We start from the raw sequence: 26,787 nt of genomic DNA, 5'->3' as shown, positions 1-26,787 counted from the left end.
TACCTGATCTTGGGATATATGCCCTGTCAATTTGCATCACCTCCCAGTTCTACCCTATAAGCCTCACAGGTATGCATCAATTCACTGATGACCCTTAAATTTTTTAATGCCTCAAAACAAGTTAACTCTGAGATTCTTTCACCAAAAGTATTCTAATAACTATCTTCTACCATCTACTGGTAACAAAGATTATTCATGAGATCTCTAAGTGGGAGTATGTTAAATTGAAGCATTTGATACAAAAGAATTCCTCTCTTAAGTGTCTATCTCCTCTTACCGACATCCCAAGTTAAGCCCTGGACATATAAAGTACATGTACCTTGATTTCCAAAAGGAAAAGATTTGGTATAGTGACTTGACATAGTACAGAGAGATTTGCAGAACCTTACACCAAAGGGTTAAGGGTTTAACCCTTTGTTCTTGTAAAACTAGAGGGAAGCAGCCTTGCTTTTCCCCATGACTGACTCCTGGTTTAAGGAAGAGAAATGCACATGGACCAAGTTCAAGTTCCTGGTACAAGGCAAGATCCACTCAATAGAAGATGAGAGTGGCTGCAAAGCATTTCCAGTCACCAAAACCAAATGTCAATGGGGAGAAATCAACAATGGAGGACACAGCAGCAGACACTCGGTTATAAATAGACTGACTGTGGACAGGCCTGTAGATCCAAAACCAACAGATGCTCTTAAGAGATCACTGGCCCAGAAAGGCTGACATTCTTAAACCTTTCAACTACTATTTTAGAGCCCATTTTACTTCTAAAGTTATTCTCTGTTCAAATGTGATACAGAAAAAGATAATATAAAAAAGGAACAAATATGACAAGGAACTGAGAAAGGATATACAACTTAGCTTCATGTGGCATCAAAACAGTAAATCACAGCTTTGACGGCCATTGAGATGTGCCCTTCAGAATAGAATCTTTAAAGTATGTGGCTGTTATTGATTTAAAAGGACTGAATGATAACCAATTATGCACCACATTGAGATTCCTCAAAGCAGAGATAGGAATATGATAGGGTTCTAAAGGCAAAAAGATCTTTCAAAATATCCAAAGGCAATAGCTTCCTCCATACTGCAGAGGCAAAACTGACTAAAGCTGTGTACTCATTTTTATATCCCTAGCACTGACTGCAGTGCCTGATAAAAGCTCAATAAATATGATGAAGAAAATTAAAAGGAACAAAAAAATCATGCAAAACTGAACTGTTAAAATAAGAATGATCTTCCTGTTGTCCTTATCATCATTAAATAAGAGTCCTGGAGGTGGTAATATGGTCTAGATGACAACTCTGCCTGAATCAGAAACCATTAATGTCAACAGCAAAAGAATATTACAAGAATCATCCCACTGCCATGCCTAAGTCATCATCTTCCACAGTCTACAAATCAAATCACTGGCTCAGAAGAAACAGTTCAGCATCAATTTCTCAAAAGGAGTTCAAAAAGTCTGTAGGCAAAAATGGAAAGAAAGGGCCAGGCGCAGTGGCTCACACCTATAATCCCAGCACTTTGGAAGGGCAAGGCAGGATCACTTGAGGTCAGGAGTTCAAGACCAGCCTGGCTAACATGGTGAAACCCTGTCTCTAAGAAAAATACAAAAATTAGGCAGCACCTGTAATCCCAGCTACTCGGGAGGCTGAGGCAGGACAATCGCTTGAACCCAGGAGGCAGGGGTTGCAGTGAGCCAAGATCACACCATTGCACTCCAGCCTAGGCAACAAGAGTGAAACTCGTCTTTTTTTTTTTTTTTTTTTTTTAAAAAAGGAAAGAAAGGAGGATAAAGCAGCAGTAGGAAGTTTCAACAACAAGCAAGACAGCTGGTTGCAGGGGATGTGCACTAGTCATATCAATGCACTGCATTATCTTTCCTCAGGGGCTCTTCACAAGGGCTTTACTGAGAACCTGCTCAGCTCATCTACATGCTGACTGGCCTGAAATCTCTTTTGTGGTGGTGGTGGTGTTTTTTAAGACGGAATCTTGCTCTGTTGCCCAGGATGGAGTGCAGTGGTGCGATCTCAGGTCACTGAAACCTCCACCTCCCAGGTTCAAGTGATTCTCCTGCCTCAGCCTCCCCAGTAGCAAAGATTACCGGCATGCACCACCACGCCCGGCATGGCCTGAAATCTTGACTGCTAAGTTACACTTTCAGCCACTAATTTACATTCTCAGTTATACTGCCACGGGCCAGATTTTCAAATATTTCCCTGCAATGTGTTGCATTTTACCAATATCGTACAGGCCATTCCTACAAAATACCGGGTTTTCTACTCTGAATAAGCTATTGATGCCTAACCAAAATAGTGGGTTCCTTCTTTTAGAGAGTGGGGAACCCAAGGGAAGTTTCTAATTCTTGATCTGGGAAGGTGTTATATGGGTGTTTTGATTTTGCAGAAATTCAAGACGAACATTTATGGCTCGTACACTTCTCTGAACATAGGTCATATTTCAATATAAAGTTTACTTAAAAGAAAAAAGAAACTCAAGAAATCAACAATGGCCCTCCATAAAAATGGCTGGCAGAAGTCTGACTTCTGAGTAAAAACAAAAGCACAAATAGGAAACCATTCTGTCAAAAGTCTGTTATTAAGAGATAGTATCAGTTGCACGCAGTGGCTCATGCCTGTAATCCTAGCACTTTGAGGCAGAAGCGGAAGGATCTAGGTTGAGGCCTAGAGTTCAAGACAAGCCTGGGCAACACAGAGGAGATGCCATCTCTAAAAAAAAAAGTTTTTAAAAAAATTAGCTGGGCAAGGTGGCATGCGCCTGTAGTCCTTGCTACTCAGGAGGCTGAGGCAAGAAGACCACTTGAGCTCAGGGGTTCAAAGCTGCAGTAAGCTGTGGGGTGGGCACTTGATCTACTCCAAGAATAGATAAAATAAAGGATACGAAAAGAAAAGAAAAATAAAAGACTTGACTGATATCTTGAGCTCTCCTGTTATTCTGAAAGCTGCTCTCCTGAAGTTTGAGATTCCTATGGGGAATACTACCAAAAATTTACAGTGAATGCTCAGAACAAAATATGCACTGGCAATGCACTCCAGTCTGGGGACAAAGTGAGACCCTGAGTTTATTTCATTAATAGACAGCAGTATCAGGTTCAAGATCCTTAAAATGGTCTCTTAAAAACATGAAGACCCTAAAGACAATAGAAGAAAGGTATAAATGGGTTAAGTTTTATGAAAATTTTACACTTCTGAAAAATATTTAAGATAAACTATTCATAGCTGTGTGGTTGTTTTTTGTTTTTTTGTTTGTTTGTTTGTTTTGAGACAGGGTCTCGCTCTTTCACCCTGACTAGAATGCAGTACTGCAATGATAACTCACTGCAGCCTTGACCTCTAGGGCTCATGTGATCCTTCCACCTTAGCCTCCCAAGCAGCTATGACTACAGATGCACACACCATGCCTGGCTGATTTTTATATTTTTTGTAGAGATGGGGTCTTGCTATGTTTCACAGGCTAGATTCAAACACCTGGCTTCAAGTGATCCTCCTGCCTTGGTCTCCCAAAGCTCTGTGATTACAAGTGTGAGCCATAACACCTAGCCCAGTCTTTTAAAAAAAATACTGAACCCGCCAGGTGCGGTGGCTCACACCTGTAATCCCAGCACTTTGAGAGGCCGAGGCAGGCGGATCACCTGAGGTCAGGAGTTCAAGACCAGCCTGGCCAACATGGTGAAACCCCATCTCTACTAAAAATACAAAAATTAGCCAGACGTGGTGGTGCACACCTGTAATCCCAGCTACTCGGGAGGCTGAGGCAGGAGAATCGCTTGAACCCTGGAGGCAGAGGTTGCAGTGAGCCAAGATCACACTGCTGCACTCCAGCCTGGGTGACAGAGCAAGACCCTGTCTCAAAAAAAAAAAAAAAAAAAAAAAAAAAGGTACTGAACCAGGGTGCACAGAACCTACATTCTATCTCAACTGCTAACACTTACTGGTCACAGGACTTTGGACAGGTCATTTAATCTCTGAGACTTTGTTTACTCATGAATAACAATGAAATAATGCATGCCTAAAAGTTTTATAAAGATAAGCCATTTTACACAAATGTAATACAATATTAGTAATAAAGAGACGCACTGGGATGGTGTTTCTTTGTAACACTATACATGACATCAAGAATAAAAATCTTAAATGTCCCAATTAAGTGGTTTAAATCTCAAATACAAGTATACGGCCAATATGGCCCTCCCAGGGGCATTGTCATTTGCACAAAGCAGTGGTTCTATGATTAGGGTTAGGCATCGCAATCTTTTTAAATTCACAGGTGGCTGGGCCCACCCTCTGCACCAGAGATTGATCTGATTGGTCTGTAGAGGTTCCTGCAAATGTTGTGAAAAGCTTCTCCTCAAATAGCTCGGGTAAGTATCCACAATTGAGAACCAAGGTAATTAAATGCAACATAAGCATCAGAAAGGCATGGTTTGTGATTTGCTTTTTTGATATATGTTATCGAGTACATACAGTACTGGAAAAGTCTATTAGCTAAATGAATAAATGAAAAAGGCTTAACAGCATCTTTTAATTATGGGCTTTCTTTAGCTGAATGTTAACCCAAAGCTATAGTGCTCAAATACAAACTTCAGTAAAATGCTCAAATTGCAAGTGGCCAAGCCCAATCAAAATCTCAAGAGTGGAACCAAGATGGGTGCTGAGAGATCCCAGACCTACAGAGAGGCAGAGAAATTGCTAAATATCAAAGAACTGGGAGAAAAGCAGACGTAGGTAGAACTATATATTGTTGAGGTCAGAATCCATGCACTTATGGCTCAACTTCCTCAAAAGACTCACATAAAGGGGGGAATACTTCCTAATATACCTAGTAATTCTGAATGAAGTCAGAAGATTTCAAATCTATTTACTACTCTTACTGCCGTGATCTTAAAAGAAAGCTTCACACAGCAGAAGTCATATTTAATGGGATTAGTCATTTTCCTCCCTTCTTTCTACTAAGTATTTTATACCTGCTTGACACACTGAGTCCAAAAACTATAACAATGGTAACTAAAACACTGGTTTCTCCTGCACACACTTACCCATTTTCACAAAATGCCAAAAAACTGAAATGTCTGATTCCTTTGAAGTACAACAATGTCAAGCTCTACTGGTAATTTAAAATTTCAAATATAAATTAGCTGGGTGTGGGCCGGGCACAGTGGCTCACGCCTGTAATCCCAGCACTCTGGGAGGCTGAGGCGGGCGGATCACGAGGTCAGGAGAGCGAGACCATCCTGGCTAACACGGTGAAACCCCGTCTCTACAAAAAATTAGCTGGGCGTGGTGGCGGGCGCCTGTAGTCCCAGCTACTCTGCAGGTTGAGGCAGGAGAATGGCATGAACCCGGGAGGCGGAGCTTGCAGTGAGCCGAGATTGCGCCACTGCGCTCTAGCCTGGGCGACAGAGCAAGACTCCGTCTCAAAAATAAAATAAAATAAAATAAATAAATAAATAAATTAGCTGGGTGTGGTGGCACATGCACTCCTGTAGTCCCAGCTACTGGGGAGGCAGGGGCACAAGAATCACTTGAACCCAGGAAGCAGAAGTTGCAGTGAGCTGAGATCACACCACTGCATTCCAGGTGACAGAAAGAGACAGAAAGAGATTGTCTCAAAAAAGAAAATTCAAATATTAAAAATTATAAGTTTGAAACTGCTAGCCATGTGAAATACTTCTTAATTTAACATATTAAATCTGATCCTTTTTTGAGGATTCCTACTCACAAACAATGCCAGTATGGCACAGTTGAAAGCAATATAGCTAAAAATTGAAATTAGAACAAACAAAGTTTGAATTCAGCCCCCCATTTCCCCTCTAAGACTCAGTTTTCTCATCTATAAATTAATAGAGACAATAGTATCTACCTCAAAGTGTTGTTCCAAGGACTAAACAAGGAAATTCATGAAAGTACAGTTGTCTTTTTAAAAAAATACTTTATCCAATTTTCACATTTTTTCCCCATTGCCTTTTTCACAGTGCCCTCACCAGCCCTCCCCACCAAGGCTTAAAAATTGCTAGACATACTATGTTTTTTCCCCTAGGAAACTTTTAAGGCTCTAATCATTAGACTCTTTGTCCAGCTGAGTTTTCTGAGATACGCGTATGATAGCAGTGCTTATCAAACTTTAATGTGCATACAAATCATCTGGGTAGTCTTGTCAAAATGCAGGTTTTGATTCATTCGCTCTCAGGTATGATCTGAGATTCTGCGTTTCTGATAAGCTCCCAGGTGATGCTAATGCTGTTGGCCCACTGACTTTGGTAGTAAGACTTCTAATGTTTACAAAGCATTTTCACATATGCTACACAGCCGTATGAATTAGACTTTGTTGAGTTTTGATTATCCTCATTTTGCAGATGAATTAAGGTCCATTTGAAACTCAAACCCCTGATTTCTATCTGCATTACATTGTACAGAAGTTTTCAAACAAAACCTATGAAAGTTAAGTAGCACTGGTTACCTAAAGTAAATGCAGTGAAACCTAGACAAACAAGTTTCACGGCCCAAATAGATGTATACTACGAATGTGTATACATCCTCCAGATCAAAAAGCAGATACTCTCTACAGAACAAACAGAAAGACCTTCCCAATATATTTTTTCTAAAAATCTTTCTTCTGTGAGGTTAAGGTGGTCATTACCCTAATCAAAGTTTAGAGTGATCTTCTCATTTCCCTGGGCACCATAAACCAGCAAGGTAGAAATCATGATCCACTTTTTGGCTGGCTAGGCTTCCACCTATTTGAAAAAGATCAGCTGGTATTCCAGAGAGCAGGGTCCTTAGATGGCAATCTCACCCATGGGCCTCAAAAATACAATAATTACATCTGATTTTGTAACCACCCTGAACCATGGGGGGCTGTGGGGCAAGCACCTGTTCTACTCCAAGAATAAACAAAGGATACAAAAGAAAAGAAAAATAAAAGACTTGATTGATATTTTTGAGCTCTATTATTCTGAAAGCTGCTCTCCTAAAGTTTGAGATTCCTATGTGGAATACTACCAAAAATTTACAGTGAATGCTCAGAACAAAATATGGTTGCCAGATTCTTCTTGTTAGCCAGAATGTATTCTTATCACAGAAGCCAAAACCACTAAACTGAGACCATTTGTACAATCAAAATGAATTCAAGCTAGACAAAGAGCTAAACAGCTTCAATCTAGCCGTAACCAGCAAAGTTCACTGAAAATGGTAAACCACTATATAGAGATTTATTTTAGTTTTAAACATCTTTACCTGAAAAGTTAAAGTCTCAATTATCTGTTGTCAGTGTGTAAGAATAACTTCTTAGTTACTTGCTTTGAGGTCTACAATCACTATACCATCAGAGATGATGCTTTTAGCTCTCAGGATTAAAGTGAGGCTTACTGGAATTAATGTTGATACAGCTACCCCTAAAGTAAAAATACGTGGATGCCCTGACCCCATACACTACCAAGTACCACTCCTCCTTTAGAACAATTATCTACAAGAAGCAGAAATCCTATCTTCCTGGTTCTCTGAATTCAACACTCTAAATGACAGACTAGATTTTAAAAGAAAAGGCTCACTTTCCTCAAGAAGATGTATGCGTACTATGACAAAAATAAAGTGATTCAGGCTTCCACAAAAAGAGCTTTGGTCAGGTGTCATCCTGACCAACAGGCAGAGCAAAGTCAGGTTAGGTATAAAATCAAGAGGATACAACCACAAAGCTGATAATCAGTTCACTGGCCGGGCGCGGTGGCTCACGCTTGTAATCCCAGCACTTTTGGGAGGCCGAGGTGGGAAGATCACCTGAGGTCAGGAGTTTGAGACCAGCCTGGCCAACATGGGGAAACCGGGTCTCTAGTAAAAATATAAAAATTAGCCGGGCATGGTGGCAGGCACCTGTAATCTCAGCTACTCAGGAGGCTAAGGCAGGAGAATCGTTTGAACCCTGGAAGTGGAGGTTGCGATGAGCCAAGATCGTGCCATTGCACTCCAGTCTGGGCGACAAGAGTGAAACTCCACCTCAATAATAACAACAATAATAATCAGTTCACTGAGCCACAGGTCTCCATCCACCAGAAGACTGTATATGCCAACAAGTGGCTTGATGTCACTAGATCAGTCCTCTTGTATCACTCTATAGATGCAATCTAAGTCAAACTATGGGATAATATTCCATTACCCACAATCTTCCTTCTAAAAGAAGCTGGAACACAGATTTGGAGAATTTTCATTTATCTTTATGCATACCTCAGAATTTTCATTTATCTTTATGCATACCTCAGAAGCTCAGTAAATTATCTTGATGGTTAAAGTCCAATCTTCTGGCCCCATCTATCTAGCCTGAAGTCTTAACCTCCTCTGTCACGATTCTTTTGTAAAAGAGGTAAATCATCAGTCTCCCAGGACAAATGATACAGCTTTTGTCATCAAAATAACCGTCTAGTGAGATGATTGTTTAAAGAGAGAAAAATAAGTGGCAAAATGATTCAATCCCACCATGTATCTTCCTCCTAATTCCAACTATTTTTCTGCCTCCTACAAGCTTCACAGTAATGCAGGCACATGCCTCCTGGTTAGTGCCCAAGAATTAGAAACTGATCACACACATGACAGAGAATTCACAGCTACAGTCACAGGTTCCAGTTCACCACACTAGCAACCTACTGACGCACAACACTAATTTCTGCTGAGGAATCTGTGCTCATAAGATGAGGAAAGAGTGAGGACAGAAAAAGAGGTGAGCTGGGGATAGGGTGAAGAAAGAGAAGTAACTCACATCCAAAGGGTAGATCTTGTTCTTCCCAAGCAGCCCCTTGGGAAGGTTCAAATAACAGGAGCCATCTCCTATCTGATTCACAAGCTACTAAACCTGACCTAGGTCTCTGCAGGGTCAAAACACTGAAAAGCAATCAGGTCAGCTTTAGAATAGCTAGTACTTAAGAACTGTACTTGACACTTGAGAAAGCTGCACCAAAAATGAACTACTGTTACTCTAACAAAATTTAATGTGGAATAGGGAAAATAGGACCAAGGCTCTGATACCCAGCAAAAGATGTATAACACTAAAAAATACTGAGCAACAAATGCTATTAAAGAAAGACAGTTTTAATATTAATTCTCAATTTGTGGGAAAGAAGGTTCTTCTGCTGTTCTTTCCCACAAATTACATTAAAATCTCTTAAATGACTGTTATCAGGTGATATCAGCCCAAAATGACTGCAGGGAGAAATGTCTTTGAAAAAGTACAAAACAAGTTTAGACAGGAGAAAGGGAGGGAAGAAGATTCATGTGCCTCTCATGGCCTTCCTGTCTGTGACCTGGAATATGACAACAGTCGCAGAATTCAAAATGAGGAAGACTCAAATGGAAATACACCTTAACACTTCTCGATCTAGAAAGTTAATGATAAAGAAAGAAATTGTTTTGAGAAAGGCTATCACAGATGCTCATAGAAAAATGCTTAAGACTTAAAAAGAAAGAGGCTATACACACAGAGACTTATTTGACTACAATTTAGCATCAGAGAGGTCAGTGATAATGAATCAAAAAAATTCGTAAGAAAGAATTAACAGAATCCCTAATTTCTTGACAGGCCAGGTGTGAGAAACAAAGCTGTTCAAGGAGGGCCAAAGAGGATTCTATAATTAAATCGTAGCTAACAAAACAAGAATAGCTCTATAATCTGATCTATATTAAGGTTTCTCGGGTATTGGCAAATCACTGCTCTCAAATCTGGAATTCCCTGTTAACATCCCAGCATCAGTTTTATTTTTTTAATTCCTTCACCACCCCCCTTTTGCTTTTATTTTAAAGTAAAAATGGTGTTTTCTGATAGACCAATGAACTTTGATCCAGATTTCAGTTCTTATCTCACAATACTATCAATGTGTCCCCCCACCAAAACATTATTACTTTAGTTTTTAAAAGTTGAATTTACATCTCCTACTATGTTTGCTGAGTTCTATTTACAACAAACGTTGTTTGAAAATACCCTGTAATTAATGCTGTGAACATCTAAGGAAACTAAACAGTCATGTTTTGCTTTAGGGGAAAAAAAGACAGAGAGAGAGAGAGATAGGAACAAGTTCCTCAAGCCAACTTACAAATCCTCCTTTTCTTAGACAGGAATCGCCCGGGGATGAGCTCAACACATACTCCACCATGCTAACGCCTAGTCCCCCACTCTCCGATCGTGGGGACAGTACAGAATTGACCTCACTGTTCACATGGAAACTCTGACCAGGTCTTCTCTGCACCATGATTGGCTGGGAAACTGAATGATCTACAAAAAAGATACACAAGCATGATACAGTGCAGCCAGAGGCTCAAACAAATTATGAGTGATGTCTCATGGGTAACCAATGGAATCAGGAAACTTGCCATGGTCAGTTGAGCCAAAACCTCCTATCGTGTCCCTCACTGTATGATATTCAACATAAGCTAAGGAAATGGAACACACTCCTCATTTATCCAGGATAGCAGAGGAATACAACAGTTTATCTAGCTTATCTGGTTTATCTAGCTGAGTGGAAAATTTTTACCCCTTTATAAGTAAAAGGATTTCTTTTTAATATATTTTATTAGTATTACTAAAACAAAATATGATTTTACTGCCCTTTTTAAAAACAATATAATTTGTTCTTTTCTGATAATTCACTGTCATCATGAGGTTCCATGCTTACGTTGTACTGTAATACACGACATTGGCTTTTGGGTTTTCTGTCTCCTTCCTCCCTATCATCTGTCACTTTTTCTGCTGTCAGTGTGTCTGCCTCTGTAAGTTCTCCCCATCCCTCTTCAGGGGTAGTATGCCAGAAGAATGTCCATGCCCAGTGACTTGATTTGGTCCCAATCACGTTTAAAGATAGATCATTCCATACACGGTACACAAGGGCAAGGGGAGAAAAAGAAACATGAACTTCAAATGGCAGGTGTGGATTTTCTAATTCCAAGTATGCTGACAGCAGTACAGAACAAAACGTTACAGCTGAAATTATGGTCGTTTCAAATAAGACCATTCCCCTGTGGCTAGCACTTCAAAAAATATTGAAGATATGATTTTGTGTTAATTATGTTTTAATAAATTACATCATATAAGCTCCTTAATGGCAATTATACTACAGGAGAGGACACTGCTTGACATGCTTATGTCACTGATGTAAAATTCATGACTTGCCAATTGCTGAGGAAAGGAGCTCTAAGACAGGCATAAATCACAGTACAGATGCTAGATCTAGATTACCTGATGTTCCCCAGGCACTGTCTCGCCATTGATCACCCAGGAATATTCCTTTTGGTCCATCTTTGCTGGATTCATCTGTTTCCCAAAACTTTTTACCTGGCAAGAGCTGCTGCAAATTAAAAATAATAGATGCTTTTAAAGAATTCATAAAGGATGAAAGTACAGCAGTCAACACTTTCTTTTAGACAAGGGTACTGAAGATGCTCACGTGCCCTGAAGGTCTTTAATTAAAGTGTTCCAACTACACAACTGTGGTCAGAACACTGCTATATATTTGGTAAAAGTCACAGAGAGGCCTAAGGCAAGGTGGGGGGCAGGGGTGGGGACACTGATCAAACCATCCAATAGAGGCTCAACTTAAATATCTAGAATTACTCGCTTAACCCATGCCAAGATTTTTAAGGAGTGGGGAAGGGAACTAACAGTGACCCTATTAGCTAACTACTAAGTGGACTCTTACTGAAAAAGAAAGTATTTACAACTATTAAAACACTTCTCGCTATACGTGTACTAACTACCAGACAAAGTTACTCAAGCTGGAGCATGAATCAGCTATGAACCTCAGTTATGGAATGCCAGAGGCAAAATTCACTTCCTTTATACACAGAGACTCCATTAACCAAAATACTTCCCAACCACAACACTAACCTATTCCAAGATTTTGGAAGGACAGAAAAGCTATTCCTTCATTACTGGAAGGGAAATAAAATCTCCTAACCTCCATTAATTTTTTAACAATACTTGGTAATGCCATTAAAGTGACTTCACAAATCACTCCATGCTTCAGAGAAACAGGGATCGCTGGCCATAAGCCAACATGAGAAGTTTATACTAGCTTCAACAAAAAAATGCAAAGTACCCTTCAAGCAAAACACAGTACAGTTTTGCATAAGATCAAAGCACCAGTGACCAGGCTTACAAAGTAAAATTCCACAGAACTCTATCATTCTTGGTTCTGGTCATCAGCTTTACTGACTAAAATGCCCCCTCTTATTTCCTCTAATTATGTTTTCAACTGCTATTACACAGGAAACTAAGATGTTTGAGACAGTATTTAACCACCATTTTTGAGCACAAAAATACCTGGAGAGTTGAATTTCTCAGAAGAACACAATAAAAAACCAGAAAGCACAAAACATTTCCTCTCCTTGACGATAAAGGTTTAACTTTCCGATTTAACCCATAACCCAATGATAATGGAAAAATAATTAAACTCTGCTCTCACTAAAATAAATCTCTGCTTCCCAAATCTAATTTCTGGGTTTCTCGGCATAATTTTCATCTACCTTTAAGTGGCTCTATAATCTATCTCATGGACATGGGTTACTGCCTGGACCAAAGCAGTTTGCCATACATTTTGCTCTTAAGGACCTAATTTGTTGTTTACTAATTAAACAAGATTGAGACAAAAAAAACATTTGTCTGGTATTTAATTGCACAGATACCTAAGTTTCCTTGAAAATGAACAGTTATAAGTAGCAGTCTTCCTGGTGTACCACTTATTACCCTAAGGGCATTTGGGGGAGGGTGAGGATCAGGGTAAAATGGGAAAGAGCCCCGATCGACGGTAGCATTAGGGTCGGGAAGCACTAAACTGGACAACTTTGAAGTGCCCTAGGAAATCTTACCAAACTGCCCTGAACCTCATTCTCTTTTTATTGATGAAGAAAATATCGTTCAAGTTGCTGTGATGATTAGAAATATTGTAGATGAGTGCCTAGCACAACAGGTTCTCAATAATGTATTCAAAAACATCACACCTAGGCAAAATAGCGGTCAAACCAGGTCACAGAGGGGATACTGAAAATTAATGTAAACTATGCAAAGGACAATTCAAGAATTATTTTTAAACTTATTTTTCTCCTTTTAGTCTCAAAAATGTCCTGTCCCCTGCAAGGCCGGGCGTGGTGGCTCACGCCTATAATCCTAGCACTTTGGGAGGCCAAGGCAGGAGCATCACGAGGTCAGGAGATCAAGACCATCCTGGCTAACACAGCGAAACCCTGTCTTTACTAAAAATACAAAAAAAAAAAAAAAAAATTGGCCGGGCGTGGTGGTGTGTGCCTGTAGTCCCAGCTCCTCAGGAGGCTGAGGCAGGAGACTAGCTTGAACCTAGGAGTGGGAGGGTGCGGTGAGCTAAGATCATGCCACTGCACTCCAGCCTGGGCAACAGAGCGAGACTCCATCTTCAAAAAAAAAAAAAAATCCTGTCCGAAGATACAAATAAAATTTCTTTCCTCATTGGTTATACCCTTTCTCCAATTAAAATTCTGATTTTTTTTCTCCCGTATTTTGTGCAAAGCAAAAGCAACTACTCCTTTGTATTCCAGAAGAAAGAATGTCAGCCTAAGGAGGGTCTCACTTGTTTTATGCTCCACATAATAGTGCAAAGAATGCTAAGGTGATCAAAACCATTCTTGTCCTTTAAATGTTTTAAGAGTTCATTCCTCACAGAAACTTGTAAATGTTTATTTAAAACTCAAGGAACAGGGCCCAGCATGGTAGCTCACGCCTGTAATCCCAGCACCTTGGGAGGCTGAGGCAGGTGAATCACCTGAGGTCAGGAGTTCGAGACTAGAATGGCCAACATGGCAAGATCCCCATCTCTACTAAAAAACACAAAAATTAGCTGCATATGGTGGTGCACATCTGTAGTCCCAGCTACTCGGGAGGCTGAGGCACAAGAATTGCTTGAACCAGGGACGCAGAGGTTGCAATGAGCCAAGATCACGCCACTGTACTCCAGCCTGGGCAAGAGAGCAAGACTCTGTCTCAAAAAAACAAAAACAAAAACAAAAACAAAAACAAAACACCTCAAGGAACAGTTTCCAAAAGTACCAGCCTCCATATGTAAATATAGTCTTATCCATAATTTGTAAAATTGCTTACAGAAAGCAGCAGCCTTTCAGCTCAAGGCTTCAAAAATCAGTTCTGGGATCCTGTCACCTTTCATGATAGTATACCAGGCTGTCATAATGTGCAAAGCCAGGAGAAGCAGGTGAACACATAAGCAAGGCTATTTTCAGGGTAAATTCTCTCAAAAGGAAACAACAATACAGCAAACATGAAGCAAAGTGCTATTAGGTTGGTGCAAAAGTGTGGTTTTTGCCACTGTGGCAAAAAAAAGAAAGCAAAAGACTGAACCAAGGTGCTTGGGCAAAGACAGAAGCAAAATTAGCAAAGCTCTTAAAAGTCTCTGGATCTTACTCAGTCTTTCTCCCTTTCCTCCAAAACATATGCGTCTATACTCAACTGCTGTGGTTAGCAGCATCTGAAATGACTCTTAATGATCTTCACTTACAAGTACTCATAACCTGAGTAATCCCCTTCCCCTGACTGTGGGCTAGACCTATGACATGCCTCTAAGAAATAACATAAGACAAGTCATGGGATGTTCCTTTCAAGATGTTACAAAAGCTGTGATTTCCATCTTGCTTGTCCTCTTCTATCTATTGTCCTGATTGCTTACTCTGATGATGACTGCTGCTATGTTGTGAGCTGCCCTATACAGACGCCACATGAAGCCAAGAGAGAGACATCTCTGGACAACAGCTACATATACAAAGCTGTTGCTCCGCAGCTTCCCACTGAACTCTGCCTCTGCCCTGGGTCATTTACACACAATTAAGAACTGAGATCCTCCGTCCAACAACCAGCAAAGAATGGATTCTGATGGTTGATACCACATGAGTGAGTTTGGAAACAGACCTTTCTCCAAGCAAGCTTTGAGATGAATGCAGCCAAAGTTGAAATCATGACTGCAGCTTGTGAAGGACCCTGAAGCAGATGACTCAGGAAAGTCATGCCTAGGTTCCTAACCTATAGCAACTATGAGGCTTAAACAACCGTCTTGTTTTAGGCAGGGCATGGTGGCTTACACCTGTAATCCCAGTGCTTTCTAAGGGTGAGGCCAGGAGTCTAAGATCAGACTTAGCAACCAACATAGCGAGACTCTAGCTTTACAAAAGACTTTTTAAAAATCAGTCCGGAGTGGTGGCACACCCCTGCAGTCCCAGCTACTCAGGAGGCTGAGGTGGGAAGACTCCTTGAGCCCAGAGGTTTGAAGCTGCAGTGAGCTACGATTACACTACTGCACTCCTGCCTGGGCAACAGAGTGAGACCCTATCTCTTAAAATACACACACATACACACACACACACACACACTGTGCTGTTTTAAGCCACTAAATTTTAGGGTGATTTGTTAAGCAGCAATAACACAGTTGTGAATATGTGGAAGTATTTTTGTATATTTGAAACACTTCTTTAGGAGTCTGTTTTCAAGAAACACTTCTTGTTCCATTTCTAATATTTAAATGTAAGTGATGAAACTAAAATCCTTTTCAATTGAAAAAAAGTAAGACTGGCTTTTTTAACTCGGCAAAATCAAATCAATTTAGACATGTTGAGCTTACTGAGAATTAGTAGCAATCACTTATATTCAACAGTCAGCTAAAAGATACCTAACTGTTCAAATGTGATCATATTAAAAGGAGTTAGAAACTACTGAATTATAAAACCAAATGATAATGTGTTATCCAAGTACAATTTCAAATTCAACAGTAAGCTCTCTGGAGGTAACATCATCCACAGCGTTGGGTAAAATATCCTAGTTTGCCAACCCACTGGCATAAATACCAGCAGTTGCCAAATCTTCACTTAACACACAATAACCAAAAATGTAAATGCATCCAACCTATAAAAAGATAGTTCCTATCCACCCCATCAAGAATTTGGAAATAAAGACTGGTTTTTTTGACAAGGCGAAAAGTAACAGATCACAAGAGAGATGTACAGAGTTTGTTTTAAAGAATAACTTAGCAGTAAGATGATTAAATGATGTGACAATTCCAAAAGAAGATAACAGGAATTAGGAATTGGTCCAACAAAAGCAAAAGAGACCCAAGGAATCAGATGTAGCCAGTATTATCCAGGTGACACATTTAAGGGCAGGGCATACGATGCACAAAGAAGCCTATTCTTATCAAAGCAATTAATGCATCTGGTTAGATAGTAGCTTAATTACACTGGACACTAAAAACACCCAAGTAATCTCCCTGGCTCCAACTCTGCTTACCAAGCCACCTTCTTAAAGGAACTGGCTTCCTCCTATAGCCAACCATGCCAATCACCAAACACAACCATCCTTGTCCATCTAAGAGTTGTTTTTTTTCCTTAAAAAAAAAAAAAAAAAAATCAGCAGACTGCATTTTGGTTTTCATACATTAGCCTCTTGTTCTGGTTAGTGTGGGGTCAATATCACAACCCAATCATCTGAATTAGTAATAACAGTCCATTTCAAGATCTACAAACTGAGAACCATGACTTGGGGAGTCCTATCATCCCCAGCAATAAAATAAATAGACCTTGTACTCTTTCTTGTAATGAAACATTAAGTGGAATTCCTAACTGCCCCACCAATAGTGTGTGCTCTCAAATCTCTGGGAGAAACACACACACGTACACTGTTTATCCCATCCTGAATCGTAAGTTTATAAAATAAAAAAACTTATGAAAAGTAAAAAAAAAAAAAAAAAAAAAATTCAGTAAGCTTATCTATGAGGCTTCTGGAAAACAAAATAGAAGTCAAGCACTGGTTTACAAGCAATGTCAGCCACTTGAGACACTTCTTTTAAATTTGTCTGGAAACACCTTTTTTCCTTTCCATCTAACAAAAAAGAACAATACGCAAAACCACACTTAACACTTAACAATCAATCATGTCATAAACTCCTACACCAAGAACCCTTAAAACACGGATTAAGACAATAAAAAGTGGAGAATATCAAGAAACTCTAAGCTTCTTATTTTAAGAACAGTGATAAAGACCCATGAATGCTCTGAAATCACTTTATTTTAAACTAGCTTTAAATCCCAGCTGTGTGAATTTTATCCTCTTCTGCTTTTTCTCACCTATAAAATGACCTATTGTGTACAATGAAAGAGATAACACATGTAATGACATAATACAATGCTGAAACAGTAAACAAAAAATCAGCTACTATCCTTCTTTAAAAGAGCAAAGTAGCAGCCAATAGACATCACAATACTAATGATTTGTCAATGAAATGCTCCTATGTCAAACTATCAGACACAGTGATCATGGCATCACCTAGGCCATGTCAGTACAAACCTCATTACATTAACTACCCCAACAAAACAACACTACAAGAACCATGATTACGGCTTTTCAGGAACTGCAGAGGCAAGACAATTATTGCCTGGACTTGTTTGACCATACCGCCACTAATATTTGAATAGGGATTTATCAATGAGGTTTACTGATGATCTCAACAGTAAAGGGGCTCTCCAGCAACTACTCTGTACTCAAAAGGAATAAAATATTAGGTAACTGCTTACACACTCAATACAGGCTGCACAGAGCATCTCTCAGAGCAGAAATTGAGCATCTTAAGAAATACTACTAATATGGATGTTACAACCTTGCAGACGTGATCAGTTTGATCATGTTATTATCTAGCATCTCTAACTTACAACACAAGCTTAGTTTCACTGGAATGCAGCCAATGCAGGAAACAAATGCTTGATATTTAACTAGCTGGTAAGACAGACCAACAACCAAAACAATTATTAATCTCTTAGTATATATCTCACCACACTCTCAGTACATTAAGAGAAGATGACATCAACTCAGAGAAAGGACCTTTCAGAACTAACTGAAATGAGGAAGTTTGATTGGTAACCACTGATAATCACATGTGGTAGTCTTACTTGTAAAAATTTTGTATTTTTCACAACTTATGTGGTCTCTCCATACCACAGACTGTTGTTGTGAGATAGTATATGAAGTGCTTTTATAAATACTAAGAACTATACTGATACTAAGTTATACTAAAGCTTTATTTAAAGCTTTAACTTATTAAAACATATCTTTAAGAAAAGCCAAGTTCATTCATTCCTGGTTAGCGTAATTCTTTTGGAAGGGCCTCAGAAACTACATACGTATCAAAAGTCACAGCCAGGTATGATGGCTGATTCCTGCAATCCCAGCACTTTGGGAGGTGAGGCAGGAGGATAGCTTGAGTCTAGGAGTTAAAGACCAGCCTGGGAAACATGTGACAGCCCATCTCTACAAAAACTTAAAAAAGCCAAGTGTGGTAGCACATGCCTGTGGTCCTAGCTATTCAGGAGGCTGACCTAGGTAGGACGATCACCTGAGCCCAGGAGGTCAAGGCTGCAGTGAGCCGTGATTGTGCCACTGCACTCTAGCCTGGGTAACAGAGCAAGATCCAGTCTCAAAAAAAAAAAAAAAAAAAATCTACATTCAAAGTGTTTGTAAGAATAAAAAAAAGTCGAGGCTGGATGCAGTGGCTCATGCTTGTAACCCCAGCACTTTAGGAGGCTGAGGTGGGAGGGTCACTTGAGGAGTTCAAGACCAGCCTGAGCAACATGCCAAGACCCAATCTCTGTTTTTAAACATTAAAATTCAAAAAAAAAGAATTAAAAAAGTTGAAAGTAGGCCTGTAATCTCAGCACTTTGGGAGGCTGAGGCGGGCGGATTGCTTGAGGTCAGGAGTTCAAGACCAGCCTGGACAACATGGTGAAACCCTGTCTCTACTAAAAATACAAAAATCAGCCAGGCGTAGTGGCCAGGCGCCTGTAATCCCAGCTACTCGGGAGGCTGAGGTAGCAGAATCACTTGAACCCAGGAGGCGGAGGTTACAGTGAGCCAAGATCACACCACTGCACTCCAGCCTGGGTGACAGAGCAAGACTGTGTCTCAGAAAAAAAAAAAAAAGTTGAAAGCAAACTGCAAACTAAGTATTCAACAATAAATTAGCTGTGGGCCTGGTGCAGTGGCCCACACCTATAATCCCAGCATATTGGTAGGCAGAAGGATCACTTGAGGCCAGGAATTCAAGACTAGCCTGTGCAACATAGTGAGACCCTGTCTCTTTAAATAAATAAATAAGCAAGCAAACAAGTTGTAGTACAACAATGTAAGCTCACCAAAAATAGCCATAATGACTACATGTAATATTTATAAAATAACATTAAATTTTAAAAGTAAAATACAAAATTGTACATGTAAAGACTGCTTCTCCTCATGCATTCTTCCCTTTTGGATCAAGACTGGAAAGAAAAATAAAAGCAGAAGAGTGTTTGTTAGTGCACTGGGATTGTGGATTACTTATTTCAAAATATACTTTTGTTATGATTTTCAACTAATTCTCTCATAAATAAAACTGAGATTATGGTGGTCTGAAATTCACTGCAAATAAATAAGGCATATCTCTCAAGCAGATACATTTCACTTCAACATAATTTCGTTTTCTTTTTCTTTTTTTTTGAGACGGAGTCTCGCTCTGTTGCCCAGGCTGGAGTGCAGTGGCATGATCTCGGCTCACTGCAAGCTCCACCTCCCGGGTTCACGCCATTCTCCTGCCTCAGCTTCCTGAGTAGCTGGGAATACGGGCACCTGCCACCACGCCTGACTAATTTTTTATATTTTCAGTAGAGACGGGGTTTCCCCGTGTTACTCAGGATGGTCTTGATCTCCTGATCTCGTGATCTGCCCACCTCGGTCTCCCAAAGTGCTGGGATTACAGACGTGAGCCATCACACCCAGCCACTTCAATGTAATTTATTTATTTTTCTTTTTTTTCTTTTTCTTTTTTTTTTTTTTGAGATGGAGTTTCTCTATTGTTGCCCAGGCTGGAGTGCAATGATGCGATCTCAGCTCACCGCAACCTCCGCCTCCTGGGTTCAAGCATTTCTCCTGCCTCAGCCTCCGGAGTAGCTGGGATTACAGGCATGCGCCACCACACCTGGCTAATTTTGTATTTTTAGTAGAGATGGGGTTTCTCCATGTTGGTCAGGCTGGTCTTGAACTCCTGACCTCAGGTGATCCACCCGCCTCAGCCTCCCAACGTGCTGGGATTACAGGCATAAGCCACTGCGCCTGGCCACTTCAATACAATTTCAAAAGGGCAAAAGTTAATAGCAATTTTAAGAAGAGAGCTCATGTCCTAAATTTCAAATATTTTTAAGCAAGCTGATACAGGCTTAGCATCCTTAATCCAAAAAAATGCAAAATTTGAAATGCTCTAAAATCCAAAACTTTTTGATTGCCAATGTGACAGTCAAAGGAAGTGCTCACTGGAGCATTTCAGATTTCATGTTTCCAGATTGGGCTGTTCAGCTAGTAATTATTATGCAAATATTCCAAACATCAAAAAATTCCAAAACATTTCTGGTCCCAAGTATTCTGGGTAAGAGATACCCAACCTGTAATAAACTTCCAACTCATTTTGAAAATTGTTGCTTAAATAAGGAATGTTAAAAATGTTGAGTGTTCCATCACAAGCCAGTTTTTTTTAATTAAAAATAAGTATATAAAGCAAAGAATTTTTAAGTTTTCACCTTCTCTTTCAGTGAAGGAATAAGATCTTCCAAATTCTCGTTTTGCATTTATATATATGTATATATTCATGGTATTAAAAATAATCTACATATAAGCAGAGTGAAGTGCATCCACTTTAATCAGTTACTCAATACTTACATGTAAAGATGTTAAATGTTAAAATTTGTGTTCTCACTAATTTAATTCAAATCACCAAAAAAACTGTCTAAGAATCAACATCTCCAATAATTTTCTTCATATTTCTCTACTAGGTATCATCACAATCTGGCATGCAGTAATTACTGCTTAAAATTTTTACCCTGTTGTTTCAAATGGTTACTACTGAAAACAGATTACCATAGACATGGTGGTGTCTTAACAAAATGCCTCTTTTGGCTGAAATCTAATATACTGCTTTTAAAAAAAGCAAACTTTAATCTGTTGCATAATTATAATTATGCAGTATATAAATTAACAGATTTTTTAAAGGTTTTCCCAGGTTATTAAGCACCTTTTATAAGCACTGTTGATACCTGTATCTAATGCCTTTAAATAACACTTCCTCCACTAAGGATGAAATCAAGGAGATCGCAGAGTATAGGACAAGATGAGGTAATCTGATCTTCTCTCCCACAACTGGGAAATCAACACTGCTTTTCTGACTATTGAAAAAATAAATTTCAGTATTTGAAGTACTTGCTGATGCCCAAAAGTACTACTTGCACACACCCTAAAATGCACAGCCTGCATTAGCCACTATTGGAAAAAACAAAAAAAAGCAGTAAAAGACATTCTTTGCCCTGAAGGAACTTAAAAGATTAAAAAGAAAAACCAGAGTCAAACGGACACGTAATTTTAAGATAAGCACACTGCCTAATAATGGAGTATAGACTGCTAAAATTCACAACCTACTACAGATGAAGAAAGGAAGAGTAACCAACCACACCAATGAAGAAATGAACCTGGGATAGGATGGTCAAGAAGTATCTTAAAGAAGGGGACAGAATTTAGAGTAAGCTTGTCCAGCCCGCAGCCCAGAACTGCTTTGAATGTGGCCCAATACAAATTCATACACTTGCTTAAAACATTATGAGATTCTATTTTGCGATTTTTTTCTTCTTTTTTTTTTAGTTCATCAGCTATCACTAGTGATAGTGTATTTTATGTGTGGCCCAAGATCACATTCTTCCAATGTGGTCCAGGGAAGCCAAAAGACTGGACAACCCTGATTTAGAGTGAGTGAGACAGTGCAAAGGACCTTCTACAATGAACCAAGGTAGGCAGAAATGAAAGCAAGTGGAGCAGGTGCCCACCTGGAAACTGGCCATCAACACAGGGTAGCAATAAGAAGAGGGTGAAAAATCACTAATGTCAGCTGCCAGTGAGACTACAAAAAGCACCCCTAGGGCTCTAATCCAATAGGCAACAGTAGTAACATTATAAAATTTATCTTTAAAAGATTGATCTGACAGTCCTCCATAAAATGGGGTGAAGGAAAGCAAATGAATATTGGGAGTCTAAGCAAAGAGGCCAATGTAGTAATCCAGATGTGAAATGGTAAGAAAAGGAACTGTGGAAGTAGGGGCAAGGACAAAATTGCTGCTGAGAGACTCTTTTCAAAGCAAGTGTTTTTGTTTTTGTTTTTTTAAGCTATATAATTTTACCAGGCGCGGTGGCTCATGCCTGAATTACCAGCACTTTGGGAGGCCGAGGTGGTGGATCACCTAAAGTCAGGAGTTCAAGAGCAGCCTGGCCAACATGGTAAAATCTCATCTCTGCTAAAATACAAAAATTAGCTGGGTGTAGTGGCGCATGCCTGTAATTCCAGCTACTTGGGAGGCTGAGGCAGGAGAATCATCTGAGCCTGGGAGGTGGAGGTTGCAGTGAGCCGAGATCTCGCCACTGCACTCAAGCCTGGATGACAGAGAGAGACTCCATCTCAAAAAAATAAAAATAAAAAAAATTAAAGGCTGGCGAGGCGTGGTGGCTCATGCCTCTAATTCCAGCACTTTGGGAGGCCGATGGATCACCTGAGGTCAGGAGTTCGAGACCAGCCTAACCAATGTGGTGAAACCCCATCTCTACTAAAAATACAAAAAATCAGCCAGGTGTCATGGCATGCACCCGTAGTCCCTGCTACTTGGGAGGCTGAGACAGGAGAATTGCTTGAACCTGGGAGGCGGAGGTTGCAGTGAGCCAAGATCATGCCACCGTAATCCAGCCTGGGTGACAGAGCAAGGCTCTGTCGCAAAAATTTTAAATAGGAGCACCTACTACATGTAGAATGTTGGGGATTTGATTGTTCTCCCTCTCCCTCTCCCGTCTCCCTCTCCCTCTCCCGTCTCCCTCTCCCCTCTCCCGTCTCCCTCTCCCGTCTCCCGTCTCCCGTCTCCCTCTCCCGTCTCCCGTCTCCCGTCTCCCGTCTCCCGTCTCCCGTCTCCCGTCTCCCTCTCCCGTCTCCCTCTCCTTTCCACGGTCTCCCTCTCATGCCGGGCCGAAGCTGGACTGTACTGCTGCCGTCTCGGCTCGCTGCAGCCTCCCTGCCTGATTCTCCTGCCCCAGCCTGCCGAGTGCCTGCGATTGCAGGCGCGCGCCGCCACGCCTGACTGGTTTTCTGTTTTTTTGGTGGGGATGGGGTTTCACTGTGTTGGCCGGACTGGTCTCCAGCTCCTAGCCGCGAGTGGTCTGCCAGCCTCGGCCTCCTGAGGTGCCGGGATTGCAGACGGAGTCTCGTTAACTCAGTGCTCAATGGTGCCCAGGCTGGAGTGCAGTGGCGTGATCTCGGCTCGCTACGGCCTCCACCTCCCAGCCGCCTGCCTTGGCCCCCCAAAGTGCGGAGATTGCAGCCTCTGCCCGGCCGCCACCCCGTCTGGGAAGTGAGGAGCGTCTCTGACTGGCCGCCCATCGTCTGGGATGTGAGGAGCCCCTCTGCCTGGCTGCCCTGTCTGGAAAGTGAGGAGCGTCTCTGCCCAGCCGCCATCCCACCTGGGAAGTGAGGAGCGCCTCTTCCCGGCCGCCATCCCATCTAGGAAGTGAGGAGCGTCTCTGCCCGGCCACCCATCGTCTGAGATGTGGGGAGCGCCTCTGCCCCGCCGCCCCGTCTGGGATGTGAGGAGCGCCTCGGCCAGGCCGCGACCCCGTCTGGGAGGTGAGGAGCGTCTCTGCCTGGCCGCCCCGTCTGAGAAGTGAGGAGACCTTCCGCCTGGCAACCGCCCCGTCTGAGAAGTGAGGAGCCCCACCGCCCGGCTGCCACCCTGTCTGGGAAGTGAGGAGCTTCTCCGCCCGGCAGCCACCCCGTCCGGGAGGGAGGTGGGGGTCAGCCCCCCGCCTGGCCAGCCGCCCCGTCCGGGAGGGAGGTGGGGGGTCAGCCCCCCGCCCGGCCAGCCGCCCCGTCCGGGAGGGAGGTGGGGGGGTCAGCCCCTCGCCCGGCCAGCCGCCCCGTCCGGGAGGGACGTGGGGGGGTCAGCCCCCCGCCCGGCCAGCCGCCCCATCCGGGAGGGAGGTGGGGGGCTCAGCCCCCCCACCCGGCCAGCCACCCCGTCCGGGAGGTGAGGGGCGCCTCTGCCCAGCCGCCCCTACTGGGAAGTGAGGAGCCCCTCTGCCCGGCCAGCCGCCCCGTCCGGGAGGGAGGTGGGGGGCTCAGCCCCCCACCCGGCCAGCCGCCCCGTCCGGGAGGGAGGTTGGGGGGTCAGCCCCCCGCCCGGCCAGCCGCCCCGTCCGGGAGGGAGGTGGGGGGGGTCAGCCCCCCACCCGGCCAGCCGCCCCGTCCGGGAGGTGAGGGGCGCCTCTGCCCGGCCGCCCCTACTGGGAAGTGAGGAGCCCCTCTGCCGGGCCAGCCGCCCCGTCCGGGAGGGAGGTGGGGGGGTTCAGCCCCCCGCCCGGCCAGCCGCCCCATCCGGGAGGGAGGTGGGGGGCTCAGCCCCCCGCCCGGCCAGCCGCCCCGTCCGGGAGGGAGGTGGGGGGGTCAGCCCCCCGCCCGGCCAGCCGCCCCGTCCGGGAGGGAGGTGGGGGGCTCAGCCCCCCGCCCGGCCAGCCGCCTCGTCCGGGAGGTGAGGGGCGCCTCTGCCCGGCCGCCCCTACTGGGAAGTGAGGAGCCCCTCTGCCCGGCCACCACCCTGTCTGGGAGGTGTACCCAACAGCTCATTGAGAACGGGCCATGATGACAATGGCGGTTTTGTGGAATAGAAAGAAGGGGGAAAGGTGGTGAAAAGATTGAGAAATCGCATGGTTGCTGTGTCTGTGTAGAAAGAGGTAGACATGGGAGACTTTTCATTTTGTTCTGTACTAAGAAAAATTCTTCTGCCTTGGGATCATGTTGATCTGTGACCTTGCCCCCAACCCTGTGCTCTCTGAAACATGTGCTGTGTCCACTCAGGGTTGAATGGATTAAGGGTGGTGCAAGATGTGCTTTGTTAAACAGATGCTTGAAGGCGGCATGCTCGTTAAGAGTCATCACTACTCCCTAATCTCAAGTACCCAGGGACACAAACACTGTGGAGGGCCGCAGGGTCCTCTGCCTAGGAAAACCAGAGACCTTTGTTCACTTGTTTATCTGCTGACCTTCCCTCCACTATTGTCCTGTGACCCTGCCAGATCCCCCTCTGCGAGAAACACCCAAGAATGATCAATTAAAAAAAAAAAAAAAAGAAAAAAAAATTTTTAAATAAAGTAAAACAAAATAAAAGGTATAAATTTCAAAAGAGTCATTGCCCATTATGATGATCAAGAATGAATTCACTAAGTATACATAAGCCAGTCTATCACTGGAGTTCTTTTAATTAGGAATCTATTCTGCAGAGACAGCTGAGTGCAAAAGCTAAATGAAAACAGAATCCATTAAGTCTCCTGTAGGGTACATGAAGAAAAAGAAAATTCAAAAATAAAAAATAAAAACACAAACAGATCCAAATGTGTGCATATAGTATCAAAAGTTTAAGTTTTATGCATTCAAAGGGTATTGAGGCTGCCCTGAAGATCCTCTATAGGCTGCTGGGCGACAGTAAGAGCAAAAAGAGCAATCAAGTTGAGATAAGAAGAATTTGGTAGCTTTTAAATTTTAGGACAACCAGGTCAGGTGTGGTGGCTCATGCCTGTAATCCTAGCTCTTTGGGAGGCTGAGGCGAGCGAATCGCTTGAGCCCAGATTTTCAAGACCAACCTGGCCAATATGGTGAAACCCCGTCTCTATCAGAAGTACAAAATTAGCCAGGTGTGGTGGCAGGCGCCTGTGATCCCAGTTACTTGGGAGGCTGAGGCACGAGAATCACTTAAACCCAGGAGATGGAGGTTGCAGTGAGCCAAGATAGTGCCGCTGCGCTCCAGCCTGGGCAACAGGGCAAGACTCTGTCTCAAAAACATAAATAAATAAACAAATTTTAGGACAACCACAAATTAGATATTAGATAGAATTGCAACTTGATGACTACCATTAAACTTCAAAACGCACAGGGTTTTCCTGTTTTCTGCACACACCAAAGAATACAACCCTGTCTGTCAACGACTTCATCCTAGAAACCAAGCACATCAAAAGATATCATTCATACTTTCATAAAGCAAGTCCATTAAAGAACATTCAGAAATACTGTTAGCACCTTACACTCCATGTTATTTTGTCATGAATTAACCTGAACAGGCTCCCATACACGTGCCCGTCTGAATCTGAAAGTAAAGGTTTCTTTATACCCTTCACATTTTGTTAATGGAACAGAGCCAAGAAACTTCTCTACTGTCTTCATAAAACCTGACAGACTGACAGTAAAGTATGTTGATAAAATGATGAAATTCCCAGAGTGAATCGGGCTTTTCTGCATGATACAGGAACAGCATATAAGGGATGTTATGTTATCTACAGGTTACCTATAAATAAGGTCACGTGTTTTTACATATGAATAAACTACACAAGGTTTTTTTTTTTTTTAGATTCAGAGAGCAAATGTGCAGGTTTGTTACATGGCTATAATATATTGTGTGATGCTGAGATTTGGGCTTCAACTGAACCTGTCACCCAAATAGTGAACATAGTTACCCAATAAGTAGTTTTTCAACCCTTGCCTCCCTCCTTCCCTTTCCCTTTCTGGAGTCCTCAGGGTCTACTGTTCCCTTCTTTATGTCTATGTGTACCCAATGTTTAGTTCCCACTTACAAGTGAGAACATGTGGTATTTGGATTTCTGTTCCAGTGATTAATTCACTTAGGATAATGGACTCCA

At 42.2% G+C, this 26,787-nt stretch overlaps 1 protein-coding gene across 38 annotated transcripts in view; it reads right to left on the bottom strand.

The window, feature by feature from the left end:
• The window catches only part of PUM1 (pumilio RNA binding family member 1), a 136,452-nt gene that overhangs the window by 63,992 nt on the left and 45,673 nt on the right, over positions 1-26,787 (bottom strand). For 26 of the 38 annotated variants that reach the window (XM_034959785.3, XM_034959853.3, XM_034959855.3 and 23 more), the window contains exons 4-5: positions 11,218-11,326; positions 10,079-10,257 (exon numbers count right to left, since the gene is read on the bottom strand). The exons of 9 other annotated variants lie outside the window; for them this stretch is intronic. In XM_034959785.3, coding sequence (XP_034815676.1) covers positions 10,079-10,257; positions 11,218-11,326 — 288 coding nt within the window. The remainder of the gene's footprint in view (positions 1-10,078; positions 10,258-11,217; positions 11,327-26,787) is intronic. 3 more of the 38 variants (XM_055103434.2, XM_063593372.1, XM_055103451.2) reach the window with 1 other exon arrangement.

This window comes from Pan paniscus, chromosome 1 (genome assembly GCF_029289425.2).
Source record: "Pan paniscus chromosome 1, NHGRI_mPanPan1-v2.0_pri, whole genome shotgun sequence".
Classification (NCBI taxonomy): Eukaryota; Metazoa; Chordata; class Mammalia; order Primates; family Hominidae; genus Pan; species Pan paniscus.
This window is presented reverse-complemented; position numbering and strand designations above follow the sequence as displayed.